Raw genomic sequence first — 21,732 nt, 5'->3', positions numbered from 1 at the left:
ATTTCGAGATACTCTGATGAAACATCTTTGATTGCTCGTACTGAAAATAGCATTTTGCAGATCCGACTTTTTTAATAGGGACTGACTATATTATTATAATGATATTGTTTTAAGATGCTTGAATCTTACCATCTTTTGCTTGTCCAAAATCTCTTCCGCACTGTCCCCTATTATTGATGCCAAATGTATAGACAACGCCTTCCGAATTTAGAGCAACACCGTGCGCTTTTCCAAGAGCAACCTGAGCACCATAGAATACAAACAATTATTCCAAAAGGTAACTGTAACTGATGATAAAATATATTGATTTTAAAATGAATATGTAATAGATACGTGTTCTGGATACCGCCAGAGAGTGTGGACACTCGGCACCATTGTGACAAAACCGTAAGGATACCATTGCTGTGATCGACCCTCCTTTGCCTTGCGGTGGTGTAACCCGCTTTCCCCCATGTCCGATATCATAGTTCAGCTTTTGTATCAGAAATATATGGCCGTATAATATTGAGATCAAATTCATTTCTAAATAAAACACTTAAAAATATGCATTTAGTGTTACCTAAATGATAACATTGCATAAAATTGTAGTTTCTATCACCCGGCAAGATAATAATAATGGAGATGTTCTCCCGCTTTTTCGCTCGGCTAGGAAATATCAATAAGATGGGATTGCACGGCCGGTCCATACCCGGGCATTACCTCCATTTTAATCGAATCAATCACTCAATTATTATGCAAAATAAATACAGTTTTCTCTGCAAACATCTGTGTCGTCAATATATCCCTGAAGAATCTACAGCAAGACGTCATTATACACAAGCAGGCAAGAGGTATCCAAAGCTCCGTCTTTTCTCTTCGGAGATGATAACAGGTAAGTAAATTAGAAATACAATCAATATCGTCACCTCAATACTACAACTAGATAACTTGATTTTCACTGTTTTTGAAATAGCTATTGAATATTATTCTACATTTCCTTCTCTACAAAATGATAAAACTAGGTAAGTCAGAAGTTAATGGGAACTTTATTAATTTTGTGCTTGAAAATATTAGATAACTTTAAAACCATAAATGCATTAAATAAATAAAATAATATATCTACAATATTTTTTCATACAATTGAATATTATTTAATTGTTCCCAACTACACAAGCACAATTTTCCATTTTTATTTTAAATAATAATTATAGCCTAGATTTATGTTGATCAAGTAAAGTTTAAAATTCATTTTCCCAACAATCACCAAATTAGAGTTATCTAGTTATAGTATTGAGGTGACGATATATTTTGTATAATGTACTTATCATATATCTGATACCTAATGATGACAGTGTAATTTTCAGATATACTAAAAGCCGGGCCACACCGGGCGACTTGCAGGCGACCAGAGAGGCAGTCAATAAATAATAATAATGAATGTACATACCTACGCAAGTATGCAAAAAATACGTTCTCTCCACGGCGTGGCTTCCGCAACCGATCGCCCAGTGTGGCAGCACTCAATACATAGCTATATGTTTTCATACATCGCTACCGGTCACCCGACCAGAGAGACCGCGAGACCAGACTGAGCGCAAGAACGAGATTTTACTGATCGCCCGACTTTATTGCTTGCGCGACTGCTGGGCGACCAGGTGTGGCATGGTCCATATAACTGCATGCATCGGTCTGGTCTCGGCGACTGGTCTCGAGACCAGAGTCGCCCGGTGTGGCTCGGCTCTAATCAATATCAAATTAATGTTCTTATTGAAGCAAATAAAATTGGAACATTACTGTCTGCAATACTCCATGAACAATGTGTTATTTTTTATTTTTTGATCTCAATTCTATATGGCCATCTTCTTTCAAATAAGACAGCTCACAGTGAACAGTGATATGGTGAAATGTAAAATTTACAATTTATTTACAAGTAATCGGTGCAAACTGCAGGTAGTGGCACAACTATATTGTTGCTTAATGCTGGAACGTAATAGAGTGAAATAAGTATAGCGAAGTCACATTATAATATTATAAGTTAGGTACAAACCTGTATAATGGTCTCGTCAGATAATTCTAATTGTCCGGAAGCATCGCAGTTGTAAGTGTCTTTGCCAAACATAAACAGTCTTCCCTCTCTTGTTACAAAGGCAGATGTGCCATAGTTACATGCCGCAAATACAATCGTTTCATTTTCCAGCTGTAAAATATATTTTTAGTCAATTAAATTGCAAAATCGAGAATCCAAAGGGTGCAAGTGACAACATACTGCACATGGCCACTTAACATCTGGCCGTCGCAACTTGATCCAAATTACAGTGAATGTAGGAACCAGTTGGCATGTATAGGAACCAGAGAACCAAAACACAAGCACAAAAATTATTATAAGCCGACATGTTACCGCTTGGCCATTATGCGATAGATAAATAAAACAGATTATAAATGAAGGGTAAATTATTTTCGAATAAGGAAAAATGACAATAATTCATAAATTTAATGATGCCAGACGATTCGGTATTCTTAAATTCCCCTTCCCCTCCGTTGTCACAAAACTTTTTGCCCCCCTGTCAATAAATTACACTATTCTTTTATAAGTAATCGTAATGGACATGAAAAACGCTGTCATTGTGTGAGTAAAAAAATAGAATGGCATTTGTGGAGTTTACTAACTTAACCATCCTTCATGCTCTTGCTAAATAATTTCAAATATCAAAACAGAAATAACGTTCAAGGTTTCTTCTATTTATAGTCCAAATTCTTTGCTCTCAACGTGATTTGAATTTTTATTGAAGTATGATGAAAACAAATGAAATAGATATATCCTTATGATTTAAATTATACTTAAATTCTAATATTAGCTTAATCCATCCGTATATGAATGATCTAGTTATTTTCACAGTAACATACCTACCTATCTCATCTTATATTTGAATGTTTTGGTCATACTTATGACCATTTTCTCCTAAAAATGAATGAGATTATTTGAACATGTCTAAAATTACTAATAAACATAATGTTTTTTCTTAGAATCATAATAAGGTAAGTTATGAGAACAAGATCTTTTGAGACAGTCTCCGCAGTGGTGTAGTGGCAGTAAGCAAGTTGAATTTTAGGTAATTATTTATTTCGATCTAGTGCATGGACGTAATAGGTTAAGTGATAAATTTATCACAAAAAGCTTTACAAGTTATATCTTTGCGAGATTCATAATAGATTTAAATGTACAATTTACAATCACATATTATGTACCTTCAAGTCAATTTCCTCAACTGTATCTGTATTTCTGTGTTTATACCGCGGGTAATTAGGTACTTAGTGTTATCAAACTATCAGAAAATAAAAGAAGCAATTACTTTTGAAAAGCTTTTGATTTTGACTGGTTTAGGTTGCCGTCTTGATTTTGGAGTGTCTCCGTCCTCACCACGTCGGGCGGTACCAGTGAACAGAGCCTGTCCATCCTCGGTGACAAGGACCGCATGCTGTCCTTCATGTCCAACCGCTATGTGGACTATCCTTTGATTTTTTCCCAATGTCAGCTCTGTCCAACGGCCGGCTTTGTTTGACCATGTGCCTTTATACGCAAGAGCTGAAGCTTTCCCAGTGAAGTAAACCTTGAAAATAATCGGTCAAACCAGTGAATTTATATTATTTGATATAAAAATTCTTCTATCTGTGGGGGACATGTCACAGTGGTCATCTGGAATCTAAAAATCTGCATGCAATTTTAGGTACGCCCCTTTACTTTTTTCTCAATAAGTTAATAAATTGTGTCACAAGCAGTATGGCATGTTGCATCATCTTGTTAGAACCACATATCGTCCAGATGCATAGAATGCCGGAGGATATACCAGCAAGGCGGGTTATGTACGCAACCCTCGAAGGTAAGGGAAGACCTAGACTTTCGAAATTGAACTACATCGATATTTTCAGCAGTACGTTTACATTTTTGACTTTTGGTGGGTTGGATTCATAACATCACAAACATTGCCATTTGACTCGAATGTTCTAATTAAATTATGAATAGTAAGCTCTGTAGGTCGAATATTTTGATCATAAATTTCACGTAATGCGGAAAACGTAGATTGAATATGTTCATTATTGTTGTAATAAATATAACAATTTGTATACGCTATACTACTGTGTATCTTTTCATGCTGATTTTCCAAACAATACTGAACACAAATGTCAATTTTGGTGGGAATTAGAAAAAAAGGCTGCTATGACATTTTAAGAATCTATAATAGGTACTACTGTCAAACAAGATCTTCTTGTCAACGTGTTAAAACTGAACTAATAAGCCCCTCCTATTTAGTTAATCGCACTTCGACTCCAGCGACTTCTGGTTATTGCCTAGATCTTCTTGTCGGACAGTAACATATTATAGAGCTTTGACGCTTCAGTCAAAATATTGAAGATGTACAGTAGTAATTGTACTAAAGAAAAACTGCAATTATCCGGATTACAAGATCAGTTTCGTATCTGTAGAGCTAAGATGGTGGTGGGTAGACGTAGGGGTTCAGCTTTTGGAATGGAAATATACAGCAGACATTAATATAGGTACCTTGCCAGAAATCATTCTCATCAATGAAAATTCTTGGCCTGCAACAATGGCAGCCGATTCGTCATATTCATTATTTGAATTTTCTAACTCCAATGGCTCCAAAAGTTTTTGAGGTACAGGTTCTTCATATGTCGCCCAGCCCAATGCATATGTGTACCTTTTTGTCAAATTCAAAGAAATAGTTTTGACTGCCTCTAATGATTCTATGGTGTTGGCATCCATCATTATATCAAATAGTTTTACCAAAAGTCCTTCCTAAAAAGTTAAAAAAATTGTATAAATTAAACATCGTAATAATGGTAATTCCAAAATTACCAGAGTACTTATTGCAAATAATCGGTATTTGGTTATATACCAAATCATTTCCTTATATAGAACACATTTTACTAATGTGTACTTGTGTTTGGTGGTTTGTGGTGTTTTTATTTAACGCCACGCCTATCACCTCACACTTGGGACTATCCCGCTCTTCTAGCATTCTACCTTCATCCCTTAATTGTCTGTAGGGTATTTATTCTGATGTTGGGAATTAAATGTTTATATCTTTTCAAATAAAGCAGTTACCTATCTATGTATTTCACACATATATAATAATACATTGTGGTGATGTGAAAACTGCTAACTTATTTTTTAAATATATTATGTGACTTGTACCTACTCATTTAATCCTCAACAAGTTAATATCAATGTGTAGAAAACTGTTTTATCTAATGAAACATTTTACCTCATTCGTTGGAGTGATAATGCCAATATTGTGAGAGTCAGAGAAAAATATTGTATTTTTTGAAAGAAAATTTGGGTCAATATTAATTTTTCCAGAAACTTTCAGTTTATCTTTATCAAGTATGTACAGATAACTCTTTCCTGGAATTCTCGCAAATACTTTATTCTGAAAATAGAAAATAAAAAAGTTATTACAAGAAAATTCAATTAAGTAGGTATATATTGTTACCAACATCATAAAACGTTGGTGAAATTTGTAATTCAATGGATTATAATTATAGAAAAATCGTTTGGATTAAACAGGCCATGTTTAATTGTATGAAATTCAAATATGTCGCCATTAAGGCACATAGTGCACAAAAATAACAACAGAGGCACGCATTCTAGTGATGCTAGCTCTCAGGATTGCAACGACAACAAATGGACAGTAACCTAAAGGTAGAGAAAGTAAATGATTTTTAAAAAAGTAACTAACCAAATTTTCTTGTGGGGATCTTAACTCCCCTATTCCATTTGACCATTCTTTAGCAACACACTATGTAACTGTGTTAAAACATTGTATTAGTAATGTTAAATATCTAATGTAAATTCTGCATTTCAATAAAAACATATGACTACATGGGAAATTCTGTTTTTCAAAACAGAACCATCTCTAAATAAACATTCCCGCTCGGCCCCATGTCACCCTTACGAAGATAACATGAAGTATGTAAGATTACATACAATTCGACACGCTAATAATGACAGCAAAATAATGATATACCTATTTGTTTTGAAAATTATTTGTCATCATGTATTAAGTAGGTACCTAATTTGATAATTGGAATTTGGCAAGACAAATAATGTTAATGTATATATCCCATATATTGATATTGAAAGTTTTCCTTACCTTGTAATACAGTAATAGAGCATTTGGATTTTTTCCAAAAGCATCCTTATTATATTGATAAATAAAAGACTTAATTGTCCCCCCATAGCCAGTCCCAATCTTTAAAAATCCTTTTGATGTAGTCAAATAAATATACTGTCCGTCGGATATCATTGAGTAAGCGGAATATAAGCAGTCTTGAGACAGCAATTCTTTCGGCATCAGAATGGTAAATTCATTAGCAAATGATGACTGAGGAATCCCATGGGTTATCCAATAAGGTGAACTGGTGGTTCCTAGTACTAGTGACTGTATGATGCGCTGATAATTTATGAGTATATCTGGCAACTGAAAACATTTATATTTATTACCTATTACTATCTATCACATTGCACCTCACAAAATACATAAATTAAATATAAAGTTTATTAATACAGTTCATAATAAATGTGATAGACAATAATTTAAATTCGAATTCTGCTGAAGCTAAACTATTATTGGTCTGCGTATCTTTTCTATATACAAGACTGCTATCGGCTGCTATTGGCGGCTATCGAGGGTAGTTTATCATATTTATGTATTGCGATATTATAATAATTGTTACAATAAGTTAGCCGTCTAAACTGTTAAAACTATCTATCTAGCTCTAAAAGTTAACACAGCCAAGAGAGGTGCTGTTAAAACATAGCACTTATTGAAGTTATATAAATAAAATACAAAGATGATACATAATTACGATTATTCATCCATCTTGACGAAGGTGTTGCTCCATCAGATGGTTACCAGGTAACCTAACTAATGTATTGTAACAATTATGCCGATAGCAGTCTTGTGTATAGAATAGATGCGCTGGACAGCATAAAAATCTTTTCAAATGATATTTTGTTTATAGAAATTGAGCAATATTTTTCACTTCAAATATTTATAAATCTCTCCTTTCAAAAGTTTTAAATTTACCATCGGAATACTCAATGAATTAAATTGCTTAACCTCTACAAATTATGAATCTATACTGGCCTCATAAAATGAATACATATCCTTAACACATTATTGTCATTCTATAATTTGTTTTATAGAATAAAATAAGGTATGTTTTCATGAATTAAAAAACACCTATTTATAAATAGTTGGTCCTGATCATTATTAAAATAATCATGTGAATTGTGGATGTATTGTGTTTTATTTTAATTAATAAACAGTTTTACCTCTTATTCCATGACGTTGCAGAAATATGAACATTTTTATGTCTTTAAACTTTAGAGCTATTCGTTTTCTAATATGTAGTTAAGGGTATATCTTTTTAAGAGGTCAGTATAATAATTATTGTGTTGTAATTAAATTTGTCAAAATACTAACCAATATGTTCTGCCTAGCCAGTGCTTCTGGTGACATAAGGAGTGCAGATATTGCTTTCAACATTTGTGTGGTGTTACCTCTGGCAATTATTAGTGACACTAAACACGAACAAGCCAACGATGTTAGATGCATTCCATCATCAGGGGCATTTGGTCCTGGTCCGGGGCCGCAGCATATTTCAAGTAGAATTGTAAAAACAGTATCTAAAACCTGCAATTCAAAAATATTATATTTATGACGTTATGTATTTATACATAACCCAGCACTGCTTTAAGAACTAGACAAACATGAGTGCGTATTATAGTGGGTGTTTATGAATATGTTCTTTTAAATAGTCCCCTCAGCATAAAAATGAGCTCAAACTGATGTTGAGACGAAGATTGGGCGTAAAATTTGATATTATTCTCATGGAGAGAAGCGATATGCAGCTCTACAATTAATGTGATGTTTAGAAGATCATTTCACACACATCAGTACAATGCTTCAAATTTGAGCGACATAGGGTAGAGCATGACTTGCGAGAACATTAAAAAATTGAAATATGTCCTGGTATTGGGAGGATGGAAGACTTCAGTAAAATTGAACATTGAATTGTCAAGTTGAACAAAATTGAGGGGAGGGTCTGAACAATGGATTTTTACTAAGAGAAGAAACGGTGGTATGACAGCGGGCAGTAGTCAAAGTCTCACATAATTATAAAAGAATAGTGTGATGTGCAAAATAGAATTACAGATTCCCGGAGTCTCCCAGGATATCTTTCTTTTCTTCTGGATTCTAACACTAGAATACTGTGGTGCAGCTGGCAACGGTATACTATTGCACTATTTTCTCAAAAAATCTTAGATGAATTCTAATATGTATCCAGGTTGAATGTTGTGAAATATATTACCGGCCTGGCCTCATGGATGTGGGAATCAGGTGCCATGTCGGAAATATATGACTCGTTTACAACATGGCGTTTATGAAATTTATGAAAAATTTGGAAATAAATAGTACATACTAAATTTATCAAAAACTGAAGTAACATAATTAATTATGTTGTGTTTGTTATTAATTCTTTTAACTAACATGATATTAAAGATAAATGTTTTGGTATAAATCAACACTCTTATGTAAGTGTAAAATATCTATATCCGTAGCTATTTGGTTGAGAAGAGAAGAGCAAATGCACTTCCAATTATTGGCATTACCAAGGGCAGGTTAATTATACTCCTTGGGGGGCAGGTTAATCCCGATATCTCATATATTTATTTTGGTCACATATAAGAGATCAATGTACAAAAATGATATGATCTCACCTCTCCTGGTTCTCTCAAAAGTTCTTCGGGTGCATAGTTCTGGAGAACTTCTAACAGCGAGATGAGAGCCTTTTTGCACATGGACGGCTGTGCAGTTCTTGAGTCCAGTATGACGCTGAACATGGTCTTAAGTCCAAGTGCAACCACCTAAAATAATAGTAAATACACGCTAGTTACAACAGTTACTATTGTGACTCTCTTAATATTTAGATTGCCTTTTGTTTGGTCTTCGTTGGGTCTAGAATTGAGGCGGTCAGAGCAGAAGTGACGTAACCCACAAAAATGTCTAAACGGAGTTAACCATTGGAAGAGATTCCAGAGGTAATAGGGAACCTTTTCCAATGGTTAACTCCGTATAGACATTTTTGTGGGTTACGCCACTTCTGCTCTGATGCCTCAATTCTATAGCAGTGTGCTAGTTGTTATGTTTATACCAGAGATCAGCAAACTTTTGACACAGAAGAGCCAAATACATAATAAGGAACACAACTATCTATGACTATGATTAAAGAAAAGAGGAATATTGAATGCGTATTTCGTTTACGTGACAAACTTTAATACATATTGATACAGACAAAACTATTGAAAATAACATATTCTTTAACGCATGTTAAAGTTTATTCTATATTTCTCCGATACTCGAGAATAAATAATTGTACCTAGTGCAAAGGGTTAATATTTTGGATTCGCACCTTTGGAAGACCCCCGTCATATTGGCTTCTCGATACTGGAGTCAGATCGTCTATGTCATTTTCGTCGACCGCATCCAATTGAGAAAGGTAGATATGACTCCATCTGTTCAGTATTGCACTGCGCACCGTAGCAAACACACAAAACTGTGAAGGATTTCTGAGAAGAGCCGGCGGGTCCACTTGTACGCTTGGTATGCTTCTTCTCATGACCTTAATTTTTTTCCTACAAACAAAACAAAAATGTGAAGTCAATTCTGCTGTCCACTTTGAACCATGTAATTCTCACCACCACGAATTAGCACTCTCATAGTTATGTGGTTATGTGTAAACATAGCATAATATATTGTGTAGTTTATGATTATGTAGGTAAGTATAATATTATAATAAGTAATTTTATGGGTTACTTAATAATATTATAAAAAACAAACATTTGAATTATATTTATTGAATTGTTTATTAGTTAAGTATTGTTGTTTTAATTTAATAAAACGCAAGTTTTTGTAGTACTTATTTCACTTTTAATCAATAAATTAGGACCGGTATCGTCCGCCTCAGAGGGACATTTTCAATTTTGAATTCTTTTTTTTTCACATTTTTCTGTGATTAATACTGTAGGTACGATTTCGGTTGGAAGGGGGGGGGGGGGTACTGTATGATTAAACATAAAAATATTGAGATTTGTGTAATATTCTGTGTCGTCCCGTCGGGTTAGATAAGTTATTCGCTGTTTACCATCACCAAATTCTAAGGGGCGGCAAATTATTGCAGAAATGAGAATATTACATTTTTTTACAGTAGGTTCCGATCAGATATTGTGGTATTAAAATTATGTATAAATTAAAGTAAAAAGAAGACAATAGATGTGTAGAATTTTTCAAATATTGAAAGAATAAATAACACCATATGTAAGGTATTTAAAAAAAAATGAATTATCATTTTCGGTCGCAGAGTATAATAGCACTTAACTGACCACCAACCTATTGGGTTCTTGCCCTGGATCAAATAATATTTTTAAAAAAAAGTACCTATTTTTAAGTAAGTAAATACAAGACGTGTCGTTGGTAGTAGGTAGTTAATTTAATAGATGATTCTGGTAAATTGTATTAATTTTTTTTTAATAAACTATTTCTTTTATTCAACGAATAAGACACAAGATTTAAGAATGTAACATTCGATATATTGGACATACATAATATTAAAACATCTCATGCATCATCACACACTATAAAAAATCACTTTGTAGAAAAAATACGACACCCGACGGGACTTGAACCTGTATTTGCTGGATTCGCGCCAGTATGCTTTCCCAATTAGGCTGCGGGCATCTTACTAAATTACGACGATTTAAACTAGTAGCTGTTACGTGAAATGCTTATCGAATTGCGTTATAATGTTGGCTATCGGTTTTAGTATATTAAATTAAGGTACGAGTAGGTTTCAATTAATTCCTTAATTACTAACCGACGTCGGAGATTTCTCCATTATTTAGTTTTTATAACATAAGTACTTAGATTTACTAATAATTTTCATAAAAAAATTCTTTTATTCATGGAATAAGACAAAAGATTTGAGAATGTAACATTCTATGTAGTACCTATTGATCATACATAACTTAATCCCGTCGGGTGTCATATTTTTTTCTACAAAATGATTTTTTCTAGTGTGTATATGCATAAAAAATTGTATTAAAAATTAATAGAAGTATTAAATTCTTAATCATGATATTATTATGGTATTCTAAGAACAGTAAGAGCATAATATTGATTTTAAGATAAAACCGAAGCTTGCCTGTTAAAATCAGCCAAATTCGTAAATAGATTGTGATAGTATTTTCTGTACAAGTCGCGGTCAGGATAATCGTTGATGTAGCTCATTTTGTCAATTTACTATGGCCCCCTTTCCATGTGATTATCCGGAGACGGCCCACGACGCCATTTCCTGTAGAAATTAAAACACAAACATTAAAAACAAGAAATTAATACAACAATTTTGGTACTTATTATTTTTTATTGTTCAATCGCGCTACTGCATTTTGAGGAAAATTTCACTAGAGATAATAATTAATATATACTTTCGCGACAGCAAGGTTGCAATTTAAAGTGTTCGCGCGAATTATTTACGAACTGAGGATCCAAGTGCGTGGATTACCTAGTTGAGTGAATAATCTAAACTTGAATAATACCGACTTGTGGAGGTAGAGCAGTTATAGGAATAAAATATAATTCAAATCGTAAGGATAAATTATCACAATGCAATAAAATTATTGTTGTATCGATTAGAAAATTTTAAGTATGCACATGCAACGCAGTTCCATATATGATTTTTTTTCATGCATGTATAACTATTTGATATATTAAGTGATGTTAAATAATGACATAAGTATGACAACAGTGGTTAAAATAATCTTAAACAGAAATAAATAACTTGCCATTTTTACCACTTATATCTTATACCCTCAGTTTCAGCACTCGAAATGGAAAATTTTACAAACCAGAGCGCTCGATAATTTTTTGAAAATATTGACATATTTTTCTAATTTTATGTAAGTATATTTTATGAAAATAAGTGATAGATTTTTTGTTTTATGGCTTAGCTCAGACGGTCAAATTAACTTTTAAACAAGACGGTAGAGAATCTCGAGGATTTTTCAGTTTGTTGGCAAATGAGCTGGTTTGCAAGGAAAATTTTATCCATAACTATAATATACCTGATCATCAATTTTAAATGTATATTAAGTATATAATAATTATGTGTATATATATTATTATGACAATATAACTCAAATATGTTACATGATGTATAGAACTAGATATACATAAGTCCATAGTACGTTGGAACTGTCTGTTAACATCGACAAAAAACACAAACCAAAATTTTGTGTGCGAAAGGAAGAGGAAGATGTCTCATAAATTGAAAAAATAGTTGAATAAGCGAGTTGAATCAACGTCTCTGATATTATTAGTAGTACAAGTACTTATTTTCAAGTGATCTTATTTTGACTTTACTGAAAATGTATGGCTTTATACTTATCTCCCTTTTACTTTCGTATACGCATTATCGCAATTCGCGCGCGCGAACAAAATTGATAGACAATAATTATACCGAAAACGAAATGGAAATGGTGCTTGTAGGTAGGTTTTATTGCTATTTTAGTCACCGATGTTATTTTTAATAGTCCGTTATGATGAATAAACCTGTGTGCGAACTAATTTAATCATAAAATTAGTTCGCACTCGTCGTATTTTAATAAAGGCAGGGGTGAGTCTGTAAATAAAACTGCCGACCGGCGCACACGACCGCAAGCAACCATAAAACGCGGTCTCAGCCGCAGCATGCGGCTGGCCTGCGATGCGATGAGTTCACACTATTGACCATGGGCAACTCCATGTAGCTGTGTTCTTGTGTTTGCTTGCGGTCTTGCGGTCCGGCTCTTAAGATGCATCCAGATAATTAGATAGAATTGGACTGCGAACAAGTTATTAGACAATATTAACACAACTGTTTATTGATGTTATGTAAATTTATAAAAGACACAAATAGTTTTACAACAATAACATACTGAGGAAAAATCGTTCACGCAATCAGCAAACTACAAATACAAGAAATATTAATGATAATATATTTATTTTTAAGTACATTAAAAAACACTAGACCAGGCGTGATGTGAATCGCCGTGTATCTTTGCCCTTAGGTGCGGCCGTTTGTATTGTAAAATAATGTACTTACTTATATTTTGAATTTTTTATACCATGTACGATCCTAAGAAGATGATGTACCCTCCACAAAGTGGAGATTGTAAATATTAACAGATTTTGTTTTTTTAAGATACCTATTCGTAGTTCATTTTTATTAGGTTACTTTAATAAAAAATGAGTCGCCTATTTCCAAAATTCAACTTGTTCATTTTGTTTTGTTTTGAGATATTCACAAAAACGAGTACATAGAAAAAATAACGACTTTTTTCGCAAAAGTTTCAGATATTTTTTTTTTTTGATCAAATAAAATCAATCTAAACAAATTTATTTATTTTACATATAATGAACATAACAAATTACAAATTCAAAGCGTTTACGACATGACGTAAAATAAGTGTTAACATTTTTTTAAATAAAAATACAGAGAAATGTGACTTAATAATAAAATAACAAATAAAATAAGAAAAGAAATAAAATAAACCAACAAAAATAAAAGTAGATGGAAGCACACAGAGTGAACTATCGATAGATCTCTGTAACAACGGAAAAGATCATATTTGAAAATTGCCACCAGACGGACAAGTTGCATTTTGAAAATGGATGATATTTTTCAACCGTTATACCTACTGACTGCAAAAGACTAGTTTTTGAAATTTTTATAGAACATTTGTGTGCCACTTTGAATAAGGAATAAAATTACCTATTCAGTTCATTTTTGGTAAAAACTGGACAAAATGATTTTCGGCTATGGGCGACTCAAATATATTGTTACTAGCTGATTCCTACACAATCTTAGTAAGTATTTGGTTTTTTTTTACAAAAAAGAATATGTTTAGTTACCAGCTGTCGGTAATTACTCAAACAATAATACGTAACCCCAAGTCCCCAATAAAGTTCTAGCAATTGTTAATGTATTTCGTAATAATATGAGTGGATACAAAACATCATTTGTGTGTTGGGAAGGACGCCCACCATGGCCGCGAGGCTTAAGCGTCGGCCTATAACGTCGTGGGTCCCAGGTACGAATCCTGGGTCTGGTTAGTACTCATATTGTTTTTCAATTTGTGTATGAGTCAGAGTATGAACCTAATAAGTTGAGCAAGTGGCTAACATCCATTTCTCATAAACACAAAATCTATTACATCCACTCTGTGGAGTGCCATATTATGATCGGACATGGTATTAGGAAGGGTTGTAATAACGTATGGTAAATCGGATGACTCAGATTGACGATTCAAGTCAATCTTTACGTACCAATTATTTATGGAAACGGTTTTATTAAAAAAATAGTGTAAACACTTCACTTTAACGACAAAAATAGTTATAAAGCCACATCATATTATTTATTTTCATTTCGGATGTTTTTTTTTTATTATTACTTATGTAAAAAACCATTTCAGTCATTCGATAGACACCACCACTGAAATCCATTTTATTTTAAATTTCTTTATTATGGATAACTGTAAATTTTATAGTTTTACCTAACTACGCTGTTCAAGAAGTAAGGTTAGTTTAGGTTTAGGATATCTTTTTATACATATTATCCATACTAGTGTGAATATAATATAGGTGAATCATTAATATTAAACGCAATTATTTATATTGTAGGCAACTGGGCCACACACTGCAATAATACTTACCGATATAACTATCACTATATTTTTATAACCACTTATATGTTCGGTATGCAGCTACACACATATTATAGTAACATGATATGAAGACATCTAGAAATATAATACATTATGAAGGTAAAATAATTAAAGAATATGATGCTATTCGCTAGCAATTATCGTGATTTTCTTCAACTCACCAACCGTATAAGAATCAGCCGCTTACATCAATATTTATGAATCGGAAATGCAACCCTTACAGTATTATTTCTTTCCCCGCGGCACGGCGGGAAAGGAATGGGGAGATCAATAAATTTGACCACGGACAAACTACCACTAGGTACGCATTTTAGTCTATCAGCTATAATCTATGGTATGTTTCCGATGATAATAATACTATTATTATTATGCACCGCCATTTGTTCAATATCGTTTATTTGGTAATATTAATGATCTTATACGGTACATAGAAAATAGGTACTAATTTATTTGTAGGTGTACAAAAGCAAGTCAATAGAATAAAATTAATAATAAAGAAATTGTAAAAAACCCCGAACTATTAATCGATTTTCAGATGCAGTTAATTACCTGTGAATTTGAAGAATTATCCATATATACAGTGGCGGAATTACTTAAGTTCCGGGGCCCCTTTTCAAAAATAAAAATATATAAATTCTAGATTCATTTTTTTTTTATCATGTCCGATCCTGATAAGATCATATGGGCCTAAAGTGAGTGGAGGTTTATGTTAACAGATTTTGATTTCACGATAAATGGATGTCAGCCATTTGCTCAACCTATTAGGTCCATACTCTTACTCATACACAAATTGAAAAACAATAAGTGTACTTGCCAGATCCAGGATTCGAACCTGGGACCCACAACGCTATAGGCCGACGCTTAAGCCGCGCGGCCATCGTGGGTTCATTAGGATAGTATTAATACTTGCCGAAGAAAAAAATGTGAGTGAATCGACTGTAGGATCAATAATTTACACTTAAAGCTGGGAGAGGCCCAAAAGCGCATTTGATCAAAACGAATCTTAAAGAAATGATGCTCAAAGTTTGCTGTGTCGAAGTACGGCAAACATTTGCGGGCCATGGGCCACACGATGCTAGTGTTGCTATGTTCACAATTATTATAATGGTGACCACGTAAATTCGCCCTACTTGGGGGCAGCATAACAATTTTGTACCACGCACAACGAAAAATTCTACTACTAGCAAGTGCGAGGTTCCTATGTACTCGTATTTTGGACACTGTTATTAATTATTACTATAAAATCTCTTGGAAAACACACCAATTTATTATTTTAACGCTATTTCGTTTATTTTTAACACTTTTACTCCGATTTACGCGCTCCCGAAATCTTTTCAGCGTAAACCGCACCACGAGACCCTACGTTTGATGTGAATAATTAATTATCCAAGATTGTCGGATCGATTTTTGAAGTTATTCGGGAGTTATTATAGGAATAGTCAACAATACGTATCGTACGGCCTCCATCAGTTACGAATATTTGAAACATTCTCTGGTGTCCCTCAGGGCTCAAACTTGAGGCCATTGTTGTTCACGATCTTTATAAATGACATAGCAATGGTCATTAAAAATGCTATGTTTTTGTTGTTCGCTGATGATCTGAAACTCTGCATGGAGGTTGGACCAACTGGACTTTAATATTGATAAATGCAATATTTTATCGTTTACTAGAGCCTCGCGAGTATTATTTTTTCAATATTCGATACATGGCAGAGTTATTTAGCGAATACCATCTGTAATGGATATCGGCATTGCGTTTGATAGTAGGCTGACATTTAGTGGTCATATGGCTGTTATTTATAAAAGGGCCCTACAAATGTTGGGCTTTGTCTTGCGTACTTCCCGGATCTTTTCGGATGTTACGGTATTAAACATTATCTATAACTCCTTAGTTAGAAGCCGGCTTAAGAGTGGGTCGATTGTTTGGGTCCCGCCATTAGTTAAAATACGACCTTATGGCAGGGCGAATTCAAAAGAAAATTTTGAGAATCCTTTACATGAGGTTGTATGGATACTATCCATGGCTTTATTCAACTGGCTTGGTCTTAGTTATGCTTACATACTATAGTTTAAACACTAGACAATATTTATATTTCGCCACGTATTTTTTCTGACTTATACAAGGTGAAAATGAGAATTCTGCCATTCTTGGTAGTATTGACCCGTGTCCCTGATAACTATCTTAGAAATCGGTTGCATCAGTTGTTTGTTCTCCCATTGTGCAGAACTAACCTGCTATTGGTAATGCCAATTGGGAGGGCAATAACTCTGTTCAACCAAATCACTTCAGATATTCTTAGGTGGGAATTGTTTAATAAATTCTCCAAATAGGATCTGTTTGGGTCTTTCGGTGTATTTCTTTGTACCTAATTTATATTTTTTTGTATTTACACTTTAATGTTTAATAACTTAAGTCATACGGCAGGCCTTTGTGATTGACAACAGAGCACTGCGATACCCACATAAAAGAGATCCACTGATTACTACACTTTTCGGATATGCTTGCAGTGATTCCAATGAAAACGGGGCCGTATACAATTTTAAGTGCATTTATTCTTAGATTCCATCCGTTGCCAGTCATACGACTGACTCAAGAAGGCCAATTCAGCCTTATGGACTGCAGTGAAGTAAAATAATCACAAAACACCTAGGCTTCGGATAAAATAACAGAATTATCTTATTGATCTCAACAGGAATCGAACCCGGAGCCCCCGGATGAAACGCCAGAGCCTTACATGCTGGCCTAAGAGGGCCATCTGCTGAATGAAGGCCTCTCCGACTGATTCACTGCTATATTGATTAATTTGAAGGATGGCTAACATTTCTTATGTCACTGTCACAAGGCATAATATACAGTGCGAGCAAGTCATGATACGAGTAAAAACAGTTATTATATCAATATGGTAAAAATAAAAGAATTTATTTGAAAATGATTTTATTTATAATACTTACAATATAAATCATTAAAATAAATTAATACTTCAATGCTATCCTAATTGTTCACATAAATCTCGGATATTTGAAAATTATAAATATTTAAAAATAAAATAAAGATAACTAATAAAGTGCATTACTTTTACAGCTATTATATAAGATTGTAAAGAATATCACCAAATTATCACTAAAGTTAGAAAACGGCAATTGAAAAACTGTTTTCAACTTCTTACGAATAAAACAGATGACAATGTTTTCAGAATTATTGAAATTTACTTAAATTTAATTAAATTGAAATCTGCAAATAAAAATTTACATGGTAATGATACCATACACGAAAATTAATAAATTATTCTCACAAGATAATAAGCTGCTAAACAAACAAACCAATAACGACACATTAAAAGAAACATAATAAATGAATAGATAGTTTGAATTTCATTATTTTTATTCATATACACAAGAGATTTATAATGTAAAGTAATTTTATTGAAATACATAATATGGTGGTTAGAGTCGTCACCAGGTAAGCGTAAGACGAAAAGTGTTAAATTCCAATTCGGTCAGTTTTTTTTCAAAGATTTTTCCTAATAGATCTTTGCATTCTGAGGATTTTCCAAGTTATGTATTTCATTAAATACAATGTATTTTGCTCGGTTGCCTTTTTTAGTGTGGGTGATATTCTTTGAGTTCTTTTCATTGATTTAAAATACCCTGTAGCATTTCTCATTTTTCATAAAGAAAAATATTTATTAGTATTATACAAAAAAAGAAAACTTCTCGCAGTTAATTGGAATTGGTAGGTTCTTTATCAAAAGATGATTGTAAGCCATATTTCTATAGAAAATGTTCTTTCCATGAGAGTTGAATACAATAATTGTATAATAAACACTTATTCATGAGTATTGTGTGTAAAACAAGAAACATTATTCATAGAATAGGTATTAAGATTATGGAATACAGGAAACAATCAAAGGGAAAACTGAATAGTTAACATGGGACATGTTAACATGTAAAACAGGGAATGTTATTAATATAAATTATAGAATAGATATTAAAATGAATCCAAGGGAAAACAAAATTGTTAACATGGGAAATACGAAAGATTCCAATGAAATGCGAGTTTATACATACAAGCCAAGCGCAACCGCAACTTATTTTATGTAAAATTTGGTTGATATACACAAAGCATAACTAAATTTTACTTAATGCACTGATGCACATTGATTCAACATTATAAAAATGGAAAAAATGCATTGCGGTGTTAAAAATTTACCTGGCAAAATTTGAAATTACTGTGGTTTCTCGATTGTTATTCATCCTATTGTCATCTCCATCAACAAGGTTCAAAAATGTCTGGAGATAAAAAGAACTATGTTTAATCAAAAATTGTAAACAACAAAGTAAATATGTTTTATGTTTAGTCAATTTATTTTGACATTTCAATCCTATAGGTATTATCGAATATCTGTATGCAAGGGTCTCTAACAAAACAATGGACACAAATTTTTCCAAAGAGCGATTACTAGCAAAAATAATAAATAATTCTGCATTAGTTAAAAATGAAAATAAATAGCTTCCAAAATTTAGCAAATCATAGAAATTATAATCTTACACACCTTTTTTTATTTTAAATTTCACTACATTACTACTACCACATATTATGTTATAAGACAATGCATTATTTTTATATTGCAATATTCATAAAAAATGCAATCCTTCTCACAACCCTCTAGACCTGTATAAAACATGTGAAAAAAAGGCGAAAACTCCTCAGTCAATTTTAGGTACCTAGGTACTTCATAATAAATATATTTGAACTGGACACAAGAAGTTTATCATCAGGGTTGATATTTTTATTACAAATTAAGCAAACTTATCGCATACTCAGGTAAGGAAGCAGAAAAGAGGTGATGAAGGTTGGGGACATAAAATCAGGTGACCTATAAAAAAAATAACTGCAAAGTTCAAATAAAAGGTGAAAATATAGGCAGGTAAAAATTTTGATATATGTTATTTTAAATAAGTTTTGAAATGACATTGCACTATAATTTTCATATTTTTCGTACCCTACATCTAAACTGCACAAATTTCAAAATTCGTCAGACCATCAACATTAAAATTTTTACCTACCACACTGATTTTTACTATCATTTTTAAATAACTTAAGACATTCAAAAAAATTTGCAATATATAGGTATATGTTGCAATATTGCAGTTAAAAATGATTATTTAACAGTTTTTATTCTATATATTAGGCATTGGTGTTGAAATAAATTACATTACATGTCGCATATAAAAATTCATGAGGTTTATTTGTATAATGTAATGTGATTTTGGGATTTGGCAATTTGGTTACATAACTTACTAATGATAGTCAATCAAATGATATATCTACTCAACTGATAACTTTTAATTTCGACTTGTAGCAAAACTGCCACTAAATAGTCACATGAGTGCAAAATAGTAGATTAAACTTTAAAGCTAATTTTACTATATCCAATTCACGAAAACTTGATAAATACAGTTATAATGATAAAACTTAGTAATTGCAAACAATCACTAACCATATATTTTTTATACTCAAGAAAATGAAAAATGACTGTACTAAAACAATATTTTGACGCATGGTGGTATATTTTTAATATTGATAATCTAGGTTATACATCGAAAATCTATATTGATGTTTGATAAAATGTATTTAGCTATTTTTTATGATACGGAAGGAATCACAGAAATATAAGGACATTTTCAGGAATTATTAAATAGTGTCAAATATTCTTGTACTATTAATAATTGGCAAAGGTGGAAAAATAACATATTTTCTTAGATAACAAAAACGATTATTGTTATTGTAGATTGCTATGGATATAAAGCTAAAGAGTAAATAAAATAATATCATGTTTTAGAGGCCTGTTTTTTCAGTTACTTAATTTAAAAAAAAAACATATCATCACATTATGTTATGGGTAGTAAAAGACTGAAATGGTACGGTTATTTTAGTTAAACATCCATGATTCTATGCTATTTTCAACATTAATTGTGAATTTGATATTACATAAAGTACCCATTAGTGAGATTATGTCCTTTTTCAATAACAACCATTTCAGGTTTAAATGTCTACTAATGTATAACATATAATTTTCCTATATTAATAATGTCATTAGTAGATTCACATCTAATTGGTATTTATATTTTTAAAAAGGAAATATGTACATGTTTTAAAAATGATCTTAGAAAAAATCTTCATTATTAAAAAAAAAAAACAATATTATATACACTGTTTTGACAAATACAACATCAAAGTATAAACATAAAATAACAAAAACATTTGGTTTTGGAGGTAGATACAAACAGATAAAACTAAAAAAATGTACATAATTTTGTATTACACAACCTAACATATCAACATAATGTACTACAAAATAGTGGCAAGATCTATAATATTCAGAATACTGAAGATAGCTGCCTGCATGTATGAGAAAAATAGATTTAAATCATAGCCATATTAAATATTAAGAAAACATTTCAAGTACAAAAAGATTTTTGTAAGACGTGGAGGATTTTTTATATAATTAGAATTTGATTTTTTTTACTGCTCCCATCAGATTAGTTAGCAAAACTTATTGTCTTTAATATGCCAAAAAGCAAATGGTAAGTGAAAAGTAGATTTTTAAATGTTTTAATTATTAAATATTAATCACACTAAGACTTTAAAATCCTCCCAATAAAAAAATACAAATAAGAAATTTGCTAGCTAAAACATATGGGTATGATATATTATTTAAGATGCCTCTCAAATTCCTGAATATGTATGCAGGATTGAATTAGCTAACCATAGAGAAATTAAACAAAATGTAAGTAGATATTGCAGTTGATTTTCGATTTACTGAAATAAGTCGTAAGATGTAGAGTGAATGGGAAAATTTATTCCCCGGATAAATGATTTTCCAGTCAATTCAAAACATTCTATTTTA

At 32.2% G+C, this 21,732-nt stretch overlaps 1 protein-coding gene across 1 annotated transcript in view; it reads right to left on the bottom strand.

Moving 5' to 3' along the window:
- Positions 1-11,348, bottom strand: part of hiw (MYC binding protein highwire) — a 180,474-nt gene extending 169,126 nt beyond the window's left edge. Inside the window, exons 1-10 of the mRNA XM_085961171.1 lie at positions 11,263-11,348; positions 9,475-9,697; positions 8,783-8,929; positions 7,485-7,694; positions 6,150-6,476; positions 5,262-5,426; positions 4,538-4,792; positions 3,330-3,587; positions 2,027-2,176; positions 130-241 (exon numbers count right to left, since the gene is read on the bottom strand). Coding sequence (XP_085817297.1) covers positions 130-241; positions 2,027-2,176; positions 3,330-3,587; positions 4,538-4,792; positions 5,262-5,426; positions 6,150-6,476; positions 7,485-7,694; positions 8,783-8,929; positions 9,475-9,697; positions 11,263-11,348 — 1,933 coding nt within the window. The remainder of the gene's footprint in view (positions 1-129; positions 242-2,026; positions 2,177-3,329; positions 3,588-4,537; positions 4,793-5,261; positions 5,427-6,149; positions 6,477-7,484; positions 7,695-8,782; positions 8,930-9,474; positions 9,698-11,262) is intronic.
- Positions 11,349-21,732: the final 10,384 nt, after the last annotated feature.

This window comes from Rhyacophila brunnea, unplaced genomic scaffold, assembly GCF_057557595.1.
Source record: "Rhyacophila brunnea isolate RB1 unplaced genomic scaffold, BYU_Rbru_1.0 scaffold_1, whole genome shotgun sequence".
NCBI classification, from domain to species: domain Eukaryota; kingdom Metazoa; phylum Arthropoda; class Insecta; order Trichoptera; family Rhyacophilidae; genus Rhyacophila; species Rhyacophila brunnea.
This window is presented reverse-complemented; position numbering and strand designations above follow the sequence as displayed.